The sequence below is a fragment of the Aptenodytes forsteri genome, unplaced genomic scaffold, assembly GCF_000699145.1.
Source record: "Aptenodytes forsteri isolate BGI_AS27 unplaced genomic scaffold, ASM69914v1 Scaffold227, whole genome shotgun sequence".
Taxonomy (NCBI): domain Eukaryota; kingdom Metazoa; phylum Chordata; class Aves; order Sphenisciformes; family Spheniscidae; genus Aptenodytes; species Aptenodytes forsteri.
The window spans coordinates 2,929,072-2,941,764 of NW_008795365.1; the positions used below are offsets into that span (position 1 = coordinate 2,929,072).

Consider the following 12,693-nt stretch of genomic DNA (forward strand, 5'->3'; position numbering starts at 1 on the left):
TTCAGTGAACTCACCAGGCAAGAATTCCCCTGGCAGAAGGAGGCTGGATGTGGGGGCATTGCACGGGGAGAGGAGGAGCGGGAGATCAAAGGGGCCGCTGTGCTTATTCTGGCTTTCACTTGCAAGCTGTCAGCAGCAGGGCCGGGGCCGGGGGCTGCCCGGGCTCATGCTGCACAGAGCGTCTCCCCATTCAGTGGCGAGCAGAGCCCAACGAACCCTTTGAGATCTTGCTGTCTTCTCCCATCACCCCATCTTCTGCCCCAGCAAGGTGAGAGAAGAAAATAATTGCAAGCAGCAGGCGTTAGTTGTGCAGCACTGGAAGGCGCTTATCACTGAAACCACTAAAGGACACCAGAGCGGGCTGATGCAGCGGCAGATTTAGACACCCAGGAGCCTCCCGAGTCCCCAGCCATGGCATGGGCACATTGGCTGCAGGCAGAGTTAGGTGCTTATGAAGGGATTTGCAGCATCCAGCAAAGCTGAGTGGCAACCCTTTCAGGCAAGGTGGTGGGATGGGCACTTTCTCCCTGTCCACCGTGCCTTTCATTCAGACCTCGCCTGTCCCACCCAGCTGGTAGCTCTGTGGTTAAAGTACTTGGCTTTGAAGGAGGACGTGAAGCTGCAGTTCCCATTCCGGCTGGAGGGGATTTGGATCCGCTAACAGAAACCTCCTGGAGCTGTTAAGTTTTTTGGGTTCAGCTGTCTCCCTCCCTCCCTCCCTCCCATTGAAGCCGTTCCAGCTCCCTGGGATGGGGAGAGATGACACTGGTTGGGGAGCGCTTTGTGTCCCAGCCCACAGGGTCTGACCACTGGGTCCCGCTCCACCGAGGGTTCGAGGAGATGGTCTGCTGGTGAAACTGGGACTGGGGAGCTGGTATGCTCCAGGGTAGCCCTGGGGGGTAAATGGGCTTTTTTGAAGGTTGTCACTCGCGGTCTTTCCAGAATCAACTAGCAGTGCTTAACGTGGATTTGCTCGGGGGAGTCTAGCTCCCAAAATGTTCTTGAGAGAGTGTCTGGATTGGAGATCTGGCTCTGCTACTTCATAATCAGCGCTGAAGGGGGAGAATCTTTAGAAAAAGAGCCTAAAGGTGTTGTAAAGCCATAGCAAAGTTTCTTTAAGCTAGGTATTTCTTATTCTACCCTCTTGAGACTAACTAATGACTTGAGTTATTATTATTAATCTGTTTGGCAAGATCAGCCTGGCCAATTAACTTCAACTAGCTGGGTCCCTTTGAAACGCACACCACGGTCACTAGAAAACCTACTAAAAATAGTTTGTTTTGGGAGAATCAGGATATTTACATGAGAGAGAGAGCGCGAAATGGAAATGAAGACAGTGATAAAACCCAGAAAGTGTCATGTGAAGGGCAGCAAACCTGGTTTTGAATGATTGCACCTTGATACAACCTTATAACAAACACCAGGTTTGTTTTCATTTAAAATTTTTTATTGAATCGTGTGATGAGCAGAGTACAAGTTATTCTGAAACTTTCATGATAACCACATCAAGGAATTTTCACTCCATTTACATGTGGAAGAAACCACACATTACAACTACAACTCAATTGTTTTCTTGCTTTCCACAGACCATAGATTTTGGGAGCTTGCCAAAAGCATTGCTGCATTTAATAAGTAAAATCAGAAACACTGGGCAAACCTCCAGAATTTCATGTTTTGCTTGAGTTCTCTTTATTTGTGGTCTTTCTTTCTTTCTTTCTTTCTTTCTTAATAATCTGGCTGGGGTGATGGTATAATAATTTTCAGACAGAACAGTAAAATACGTAGTAGTAGACAAAGAAAGAGTGGCTCTAACAGTCTTTAAGCAGCATGTAGGAATACAGGCCTGTAAATACTAAAGGAACTGTAAAGCCCGTGCATTTTGTGTAAGGGCCACAGTATGCTCTGATGGCTTCACTCATCTTGATTGGTGTCTCAGTAGTCATTCAGCTTGAACTGAATTTGTACCTCTGTTCCAGACAGTTTCTTCTATCTGTCAGCTGACTGACTGAGAGATTTGGCATCTAGAATTTAAAAATTAAATATTATGTTTATATAATATAAATATATAATATTTACTGAGTGCTAGGCAGGTTGGTGCGTTTCCTCCTAGGCTTTTTCTAAAGATTCCTCCTTGTGCCCCCTTCCAGCACTTGATGGTCGCAAGTCCTTGCTGCTCATGTGGTGGTAGAGCTCCTCCTTGTTTTCCATTGCTAAATTGCTCTGGTAGATACTGGTGATAGGAGATACTGGTGCTTTTTCTTAAAGCTTCTATTGTGGAGCCATTTGAGCGGTTGTTACGTGCTTATGATGTGATTGCAGTGGAATAGAAGGCAGTTCACAGGATTTCAAAGAGAAGGGGACGGATGAACAAGACAATTTCTGTCGAGATGTTAAGTCAGGGTAAGCTAAATTGGAAGATCACCTTTTTTTTTCTTTCCTTTTTTAATAAGTAACTTCTCATTTAGCTTACTCTGACATACCTTTCTGGTTTGCTTAGAAAATAAACTCACTCTTGTATAGCGTAGTATTTTATTTTCATTCTGTGGACTATCATTAAGAGATGCAGAGTAGAAAAATAAGGTTGATGGTTAAGCAGTATTCAACCAATCCAGGTATTAAAGCACCAGAACATTTTGCGTGATGTTTTTAAAAACCTCTTTGGGGTTTTCCTAGAGATCTGATCCTATAAGCCATTCCTGTTTGGGGCAGAACTGCTGGAGTGCAAGGGTGTTTGCAGTCTGTAAAGAAACATAGAACAGTTTGGGTTGGAACGGACCTCTAAAGCTCACCTAGTCGAACCCCCCCTGCCATGGGCAGGGACATCTTCAACTAGATCAGGTTGCTCAGAGCCCCGTCCAACCTGACCTTGAATGTTTCCAGGGATGGGGCATCCACCACCTCTCTGGGCAACCTGTTCCAGTGCTTCACCACCCTCAGCATAAAAAATTTCTTCCTTATATCTAGTCTAAATCTACCCCCCTTTAGTTTAAAGCCATTCCCCCTTGTCCTGTCGCAGCAGGCCCTGCTGAAAAATTTGCCGCCATCTTTTTTATAAGCCCCCTTTAAGTACTGATAGGCTGCAATAAGGTCTTGTGTATTTGCTTTTGTAATTAGCCTTGCTGATATCACTCACAGTAAAAAGTATCAGAAAACTCTTTTAGCCCATTTGTGAAATGATCCCTCTGGCAGATGGGAACTTTGATAGGACACTAGAAATGCTTGCAACTGTATGTCGTGGTCAAACACTGGGTCAGGATGCCTGTTTGGAAAATAGTCTTCTGTTTCATGCAGAATAATGGCTTTGTTTGTTCTAGGTGTTATGCAGATGCTTACTAAGATTCAAAGAAATTTTAGATTTTTACTTGATGGCATAAAAACGTGTCACTTGGTCTAGCATTTCTGCACATAACAGCTGTAATTCTTTACCTTCCCCTCCTCTGCCAAGTGTGGGGAATCATTCATCATAAATCACGTCTTCAACTTCTAAAAAAAATATCCTTGATCCATCTGCTGCTTTCTTTTTTTTTTTTTTTTTTTTTTTTTTTTGTGGTTGGGTTGTATTAAAAACAGTTTCAGCATGAGGTTAGCATGTGTCGTATTTCTGAGATGTTATCTCGTCCTCTGCCACAGCTTCTACAATCACAGATCTGGAGAGGATGCTTGAATCACTTGAAAATCTGTATGATACTGTTGATTCCTTACCAATGTCTGTTAAATTACGGACTTTGCTTAAAGGTGTAATTCTTTCATCGATTAACTAGTGTAACTTTTTGTAAGTATGTGCATCAAAAGAATAAGCAATACAGTTAATATTAATCTAAGACTGTCTTTTCAATGACAGTTCCCAAGGATGGTCTCAAAAGCCAAGCTGCCTTTGAAGAAATGAGGGCAAATTACATTAAAGAGCTAAAGAAGATGGTAACTAAATGTCCAAGTAACTCTGGGCAAAGCTGGCAGAGATTCTACCAACTGACTAAACTTCTTGACTCCATGCATGATGTAAGTATAACTCCTCAGGGAGTGCAGACAACTTAAGCAAAAATCACTCCATTAAGGTAAACCAGTAGTCTTTAATTGTGCTAACTAACAGGGAGAAAAAAAAATGAAATTCTTTTTAAAGGAACATCTGAGAGAAGTTGTTAGATGAATTTAAGGACAACTGCCAAGTAAAATAAGAAAATATAAGTCATTAAGGGCTGGGTCCTGCTGCCTTGTCCTATGTTAAATGGTAATGTGTTCCTCCAATGATTCACTTAAGGTCAGTAGAGCTATTAGTGGGGTCAGAGGCTCTTCAGCAGGAGAAGTAATGTTAGCTGTGACCCTAAGTTAGACACGGCGCGAGTGCGCCACGCAGAGTATCCCGCGAGTCGCTTCTCCATGAAAGGTGCTGGATTAGTGTATCGTGCATCTAACATGCCTGATGTGCTAATAAATGTTGAATTAATTTGGTGATCTTTTACAGCTGGGGTTGTAGTAATGATGACTTTAAAAGATGTATTAAGACCTTGGAGCCATCTTTGGTATTTGAAGCTTTATTTGAGCTTTTCAAGTATAAGATTCACTGTATTGTTAGGTTATTTCTACCACCCTGTCTCATTCCAGTGCGAGGTGTTTGCTTTACATGCATCAGGTGTGAGATGTGATGAATGACATGGGAAACTAAAAGTTTAGTCCCAAAACACCCAGGCTGTTGGTGCCTCAGCCCAGAGTGACTCTGAAGGGTTGTGGTAGGTGCCTAGTGCACAGGACCAGCTCGCGATTTCAGAAGGGGTACCCGTAACGTTGAGCTGTTGAGTTGGGAGCAACCTGGTTCTAGCTGGTAAAATGGTAAGTGCAGAGATTTACCTCTCCAGATACTTTGAGCAGCAGCTGGGGTCTATCTCCGTGCTCTCCGTAACAGAGTCTGGAGTCCCCACAGAGGAAGCCAGTGACCCAGCTGTAATGGTCTCCTCAAGCTGAGGGGTTTTCCCCAGTGCCCCCCAAGAGTGCCCTGGGCACCAGCCCCTTGCCTGGGGCCAGCAGGGCTGGCGCCCGTCCTCTCTGAAGCTGTGCTGCGGTGCAGCAAGTGACAGGAGACTTGTGGGGCCAGTGAGAGTGACCTTTAGTCGTGTTTGGGTACGAGAGAGGACAGGTCCCGTGAGCAGAGGCTGAAGCCCAGCAGCACGCGCTGATCACCTCTCAGTAAAAAACGGTAAACTGCAGCAAAGGAGAAGACTGTCCTACTCCATCCTGGGTGGGCAGAGAAGTAATTTTGCTGCATGACGAACCCTCGGCACTTGCTTTCAGAGCCTGCATATAAATGTACTTCTTTGTACTCGACTAAAATTTCATTTTTGTGGAGACAGTACAGTACAGTGCACTTCAGGTCAAATCTGTATAAGAGCCTGAGGTCTGTTTACAGAATGTACATATGGAGTTATTTTTCAAATATTGTTCTGTTGTTCATTAAAACATTGCAAATCTTAGTGGGAGGCAGGGAGAGTATTATTAGTACTGCAGTAATAGCTCATTCTTCAGAGATCGGGTTTCACTTGCTCCGTGCCAGCAAAGGAAGTTGTAGTGTTTCAGTGGAAAGAAAGGGGATGGGTGATAAAATCATTTGCAAGATATTCACATCTGAACCTCAGGGCAGCATAACAAACCCCTGCATTTATGGAGTTTTCTAATGCTCTTCAGAATCGGCAGTGTCTATGATTTGTTATTTAAATGGGTGTGTTTGTGTGGTTAAGGTGACTGGATGACAGACTCGCACTTACTGAGAATGCTACTGTGTCCTACAGACATTTTCCAAAACACAGCATTAACCATTGGGAGCCGAACTAACCAGAGGAAGCAGACTGCTCTTGCATTTTATTTAATTTTTAATTAAGCTATTTTTACATTACTTTTGTTTTAATAGAGCACTTTCTTACAAAGGACTTTTTAAAGAAAGTGCCATTGTCAGCATTCTCCGTTAAAAAGACCGGTTGTCTGCACAACAGTGCTTCCTTTCAGAGATTATATTGGAGACTTGTTCAACAAAGGCACTTGTTTGTTTTTTCTCTTTAAAACTGACTTTTTGCTTTTGGGTTTTTGAAATCCATCAGAATAAATTTAGAGTGGTGATAATGAAAAATGGGAATTACTTTTCTCCCCCCACTGCCTGTTAGTGCAGAATTTCTCCGTTCTGTCAATGTAAATGCAAATTTTCTGCTTGATTCCTTAGTATAGGAGGAACACTTTTTCAGCTGTCACCTATGTATTTTTCACTTACTCCATTATAATTTTAGAGGATCAGAATATATTTGGTGCTGAGCGGTCTAACTGGAGCTGAGGCCCCATGTTTACATTGCTGCTGTAGCCGCAGCATTGGCATTTGCAGCGCAAGCCCGAAGGGACTGGTGCAGAATTCATGCTTATTCAGCCCTCCTGCTGCCTCCAGCTTTTCCATCAGAGCAAAGCAGCATCTCGTCATTCGTGGAGTTCGCGTTACCTGAGTGTAGCAGTAAACAATAAAAAAATACCGCTCCTTTGCACCTTCACACTTGCTTTCATCGACCTCATTTTTAAGTAGTCTTTCTGAGGATTACGTGAAATAAAGCGCATGGGAATATCAAATTACAGCCTGCTTGGCTTATATAATATGAGGAAGAAAAAAAACCCCAAACAAGATGGTTTTACATTGCTCAGTATACTAAATCATTCATCCACACAGCAAACATATGTACAGGTAGAAAAGTGCCGAGGTGAGGAAAAAAGAAATTTTCAAGAAGGCCAGGTAGGCACTTAAGTATTTGAAAAAATCAGCAACTTTATTTAATGATCCTTAAAGCCTCAAAGCAGCAAAAGCGCAACTGAAAAATAAGAGGTCAAAACCCATCCCGTGGGTGCACGTGTGTGCGCACACCTGCAGTCGGCCTTAGGAGCATGCCTGCAGGCTGCCGTGTGGTTTGCGTCACTGCTGCCGTGCACCAAAATGCTCTTTACTTGCATGATGCTGTGTGGAAGCAGCGGTTGCTGATACAGCAGGCGCTGGCCGACAGCGTCAGTCTGGTTCCACAGCACGCCCTTCCTCTCCCACGGCACGAGATGGCAGAGAGGATAGGTTGTTGCCATTTACTTGCTGTTGTGCTATGGCTCAGCCTTGCTTGTGTGGATGGACCCCAGTGTGGGTATCTTCTGGGAGCATTGAGGGCAGCAACATAATCAACATACTTCCTTCTTGTAGCGATTGTATTTCTACTGTTGTGGCTGGCCTGCGTGCATCTTTTCACGAAGCAGCGTTATGTGTTGAGAACCATAGCGTAGCAAGGACAACCGACCTTTCTACCCAGCACACAAAGGAAAGCAGCATGTTGTTGCTATGTGTTGAGAACCATAGCGTAGCAAGGACAACCGACCTTTCTACCCAGCACATAAAGGTTTCGGTCTTGTGCCCATGAATGGCCATGGGCATTTCAGGGAGAGATGCATACGCAGCGCTTGGATGTAGGTGAACTGCGTTATGTGATCAGACAAACGGCATGCAGGAACATTAGAAACAGATGTGCTACACATGGTATCAAAAACTTCATTTGGATCCTCCTCAACATCTCCTGTTGGCTTTGGCAGGAACGGTTGTATCTTGCATGGCAAGCCTCATTTCATATAGAGAGCGTAGTGTATGGTTAGGCGGTTTGCAGAACAAAAGCTGAATTTGGTTTCAATCTGGCTGATACTAAACAGACTTTGAGTTAAGAGGGCTTTTGTTTCGATGCCATGACATTAAACCCTAATGTGAACCTTCCCCTTGTCTTGGCAAGGCAGAGCACTGCACTGTCATTTGCTTGTTGATATTTTCTGCCAAACAAAAATAAATTCTTTAAGGCTCATGCTGCTGAATAATTAATTTTTTATGGTTCCTGAAGGGAATACTTTATAGCTGAGGTGGATCTTTCCATAGGCTGAGAGCGCCAGGATTACACTCACTGAAAAAGCTGACAGTGGGAAGAAGGGCACAGATCCTCGAGGGGCAGGTTTGCAATGAACGCTGTGGTGGATGCAAATGTGCCTCTGCAGGTGCTTAATCCCACAAATACAAAGCTGCAGATGAGCCCCTCAGCTGTTGCCAACACCTTTGGGTGCACTTACTCCTGCTACTGATCTGCCAAAGTTGTGTCCCACTGCTGATGAGCTGTTTGGAGCCTTGTTTTAGTGCCAGTGCCTGAATTCTCAGAGTAGGCATTTTCTCTGTTTACTCAGAGGCTAGATCCAGTCCCTACTCCTGGTGTGGCCCCTACAAAAGCAGCAGCGATGTAAGAGCGTGCATGGGTGTGTGTTGCAGCAGCTAATACGTGTCTGTCAAGTGAGAAATTGATTCCCAGCTCCTTAATGTAGATGTGGGCTACTCTGAGGGTCATCGTGCTCAGTTTGTGATGATTGGATCTCTTCTCCTTCACGTTAATAGGCGTTTGTTGGAGGAGGGCAGAACCCCGCTACTGTCAACAGAACAGCAAGGGAGACTTGGCTCAAAATTTACCCTGGCCAAGGGCTGAGGATGCTTCACTGGTGTGCGATACTGTGGGTTTGCATGCATCCTCCAAGCATACAAAATGAGTTCGACTCAGGTTCCTCCATGTCATGTCTAGGTGTCAAGTGCTGTGGTTTCGGTGTGCACATGTTTATGAAGAAAACCTGAAGAAGTGAGTGCAGTTCCTAAATCAGATTAAATGCACCTGTCCAGGCAGAACTAGGTTCCACACTCACTCTGGTCAGATACTGTTAGTGGCTAATCCATGTGCATTTTATCCACCTTTTACTCCTTGCTAGCGTGAGGTAAATACACTGCATAGGTGTAATCAGAGGCTGCATCCCTTGGTCTTACCTCATTTTCCCCATGTTTGTGGGAGGTTTTACTCTTTGGGTTAGAGTTCAAGATTTCATAAGCAGCTAGGAATTAGCCACTGCGGCACCAAAGGACATCTATACCTCTGAGAATCAGCCTGCGAGCCATCCCAGGGGGGAATAATTTACTTCCTGAGCCCTCAGAGTAATAATTAATTTACGTCATGGGATTTTCATAGGACTGGGAGCAAAAGGGAATATAGTGGTAATGGAATAATCAAGACCTGGCTGGCAATGGTTTTCCTTAACCTTACCAGTTGTGAAGCAGGAGCTTTGTATTCACTGCGTGAAGGGGAAAAAGCAGGAGGTTGCAATAGTCCCAAACTCACCCAGGGCTCTTTGCTGCCGGGGGGAAAGGAGGCTGGCTGGCCTCGGCTGCTGCTTCTTACCTTAGCAGGGCAGCAGGCTCCTGGCTTCTGTGCAGTTTGAAACACGCAGGTTTTGAAAGCAAGAGACAAAATACCACTGCTCAGCTGATGGGCAGCAGCTTGTCCTTTCAGGCAGCCTGGCTCGGTGCAGGTAGTCACCAAGGCTGCGCAGTTGCATCGTGTAGAGCTGCAAGGTTGCCTCCTCCCAACACGCACTCACTCTGTGCTCTGTAGGAAACGGGCAGAGACCCATTCCTGAAAGGGACAGAGAAAGTTTTTGGAGTGTCATTTTTATATGAGAACACTGAGGTTTCTGACAGTAATAGCTGTAGCTAATAATAGGAAGAAATTACTCAGCATTGTGTTGTTACCCTACTGCTGTCTTAATTGCTGTATCGGTAGGCTTAATTGCAAAGATGCTCCTGATAGAGAAGTGACTGTGGGCTTTCATACCACACTCGGAGATTGTGAGAGATTTTTGAAGTCAGAAAACTAACTGAGCACAGAAATGTGCACCCTTGCAAATCAGACAGTTCTTACCATTTCTGGAAATAGAAGGGCATGGTGAGATTGCCAAACTGAAATAAATTCTTTTTTGCTGTAAAAATTCTGCAAGTGCTCGAAGGTCACTGTAACTGTATTAACTTCAGGGACTTCATTAAAGGCTTCATTTTTTTAATTATGAAGAACAGTATGGGTGAAAAAGTCCATTTTATGGAAACCCCACCCTAATAACAGAAAATGATGTTTGATTAATACTCCTATTTCTTAGAGGTGCTTAATACAGCATACAAATGCAAAGATTGATTAAGTAAAAATCTCAGAATTACTAAGACTGCTGTAGCCTTGAAAATGTTTAAATGCAGCACACTCTCTGTAGGGTAGTGATGAGAGAAAGCTTCATAATTAATGACTGAAGTGGTGAAGGGTTATAGCTAACAGCTGATCCACTTGCCGGCAGAAGAGCTGTCATGTCTTGCAGCAGTCTGAGTGACATGGACGTGATAATTCTGACCTGTGTGCCTGCATGCCTGCAACCCAGCTCATATTAATTTATTTAATGGTACTTGCCTGCCCGGGGAGGCTGCAGTCTCCGTTCTGGGAGATACCCAGGACCCAGCTGGGCAAAGCCTGGCACTGCCTGCCAGGGGCAGGCGGTACCCGAGCTCCTGTCCCCCGGCACTGGCCCGATTCCCCCACTTGCAGAGGGAGGCTTGCAATGCCGTCAAAGGCACCGAGCCATGTTTTATTGACAGCTCCAAAGAGTTGAACGACTACCTACTAAAGTGGTAAGAACGATGTCCTGGTTGCATCCCAAGGAAATGGGAATTATTTTAGTTGTGGCCTTAACTGCCCTGTCTGCACTCTGCTAAGCTGTAACTCTTCAGAAGCGTGCTTCAGTAGCTGAAATAACTGGAGATTGTAAAAGTAAATACGTTTCTAGTCACTGTTGCACTGCTTGTGAAAACAGTGGTGCTTTCATTCACACTGCTTAATTAGAGTTGCCTTTCACGCTGCTGTACTGGAGGTGTCAGCATTTCCAATATAAACTACCAGAAATAGAGGGTAAAAGCGGTCAGGTGAAACGTAGTCGGGAGTTCTTAGAGCACAGGGATTTTACAAGCCTTTGAAGAACAATCAGAAGTATATTTGATCTAGAAAATTCGTAAGCCAACTTCAGAGGTGCTGGATAGCTTGTGTTACCTCACTGGTAACCTGTGGTGTATCGGTCACTGTCACTGCAGTGACAGAGCTTGTCTGTTACAAAAGAAGGCAAACTTTTTCATTTCCTTACTGAAGAGGGAACTTCTCTTTTAAAGCAAAAGACTAGCTAAATTATTTACCTGTTATAAATCAAAACTATACCTGATGAATGTTGCTTGGGATGCAGAGGCAGGTACTCAAATTTCAAAGTTAACATTGCCTGTGGAACCTGAATTTTTCATCCCTTTGGTGCATTTTTTTTCATGCCAAGGCTGCTGGGCTGCCGGAGGGGGAATGGTACCTTTGAAAATGTATGAGAACACGCCTGCAGAAAAGAGCAGTGCTCGTGGCTCAGTTCTCGGTCTTGCAGCCTTCTCTAGCTGACCTTATCATATTGTTTACATTTTAGTACTTCTGAGTTGGCCTTCAATTCTCCCGCATTCATTCCTCTTTGTTTTAAATTAGTGCTAGAAATACTTCCCCAGCCCCAAAAGCCACGCAGCTTTTAAGGTTGCAGTTAAAAAGATCCTGACCGCAGTCCCGTGTTCCTTGTGACAGACGCGGTGTGCTTCCTAATACTCCTGTTTTCTTAAAGCGGTTGATTATTGTCAAGTATGTTAAAGTTGATCACTTTGCTTGAGAAAGAGAGGAACAAAAGTTTTAGCAGACTAAATAGGTATAGAGTATGTATTATTCTTAAGGCTCCAAACCCAAGTATTACATGATAGGGGGTTCTAGGTATTTTCTTTTAAATTGCTGTATAAACTTAATCTTTCTCCTCTGTGGTGAGACCCATAATGTCCTATGTTATGCTAGTACCCCGATCACATCCTGGTTTTCCCCAGCTGGACTGCTAACTCATTTGTTGTATAGAACAGATTATCCTCTCTTCATGAACGTTATTATTTTTCATTTCCCCTTTTGCTTTTGTCCACGTATTCACCAGACATACGTATGTATTTGATACTACTAAAAGCTTGCTAAGGCAGAATTAATAGTTTCCATGTGGGCTTTTCTGTGACACCTGTCTCACTGCATTCAGAGGCTTCACACGAGCGTGATGAGGCAGGAGTTGGCTTGAATTGCACAGAAGGTGAGCCATCAGCACAGCGAGGATGGTTGGCAGTGTGACAGAGATGACCCCAGCCCCCTCCACGTAACGTTCAGTGATGTGAAACTACTTGTGTTCATGTTTAGGAAAAGCAGTACATTCATCAGGTCATTAGCAAGGTTGTGTTGGGGTGCAAGGCTTAGTTTGCTTAGGTGCTGGTATTTGATGACACAGGCAGGGAGGAGGTAGTGGCAATTATACCAAGAGACAGTTTCCTTCAGTTTGTTTGGTTTTGTGTTATGTTTGGAATATTTTTGGCACACGGTATATGCTGAAACAACCTCCTCCTAATGGGTGAAGTAAACCTTTGAACGTCAGCATTTTTTTCCCTTGGAAACCAAATTATGTCTATGCTACTTATTTAGCATGCATCTGTTTAATTAATTAGCATTGCCTCATAACATGCCAGATCATTGGGAATGAACTAAGCAACAGCAGACAGACTCGTGTAGTGCTCAATAGCAGAAAGCCATGCGTTCGAGTGATCTCGGCACTTCTCTGTGTTGTTCATAAATTGCTTATATGTTTGCAAGAACAGCTGTGAAAGCCCTGAAAATAAGTAATAAGGTATGGTGCTACAGGACAGTAGTCCGTTGCTGTCTGTATTTTTTTTTTTTTTTTAATTTCCTTTTTTGGAGCCCAATTTTT

At 44.0% G+C, this 12,693-nt stretch overlaps 1 protein-coding gene across 1 annotated transcript in view; it reads left to right on the forward strand.

Moving 5' to 3' along the window:
* NR3C2 (nuclear receptor subfamily 3 group C member 2) overlaps positions 1-12,693 on the forward strand; it is a 212,913-nt gene that overhangs the window by 194,278 nt on the left and 5,942 nt on the right. Inside the window, exon 7 of the mRNA XM_019472337.1 lies at positions 3,842-3,999. Coding sequence (XP_019327882.1) covers positions 3,842-3,999 — 158 coding nt within the window. The remainder of the gene's footprint in view (positions 1-3,841; positions 4,000-12,693) is intronic.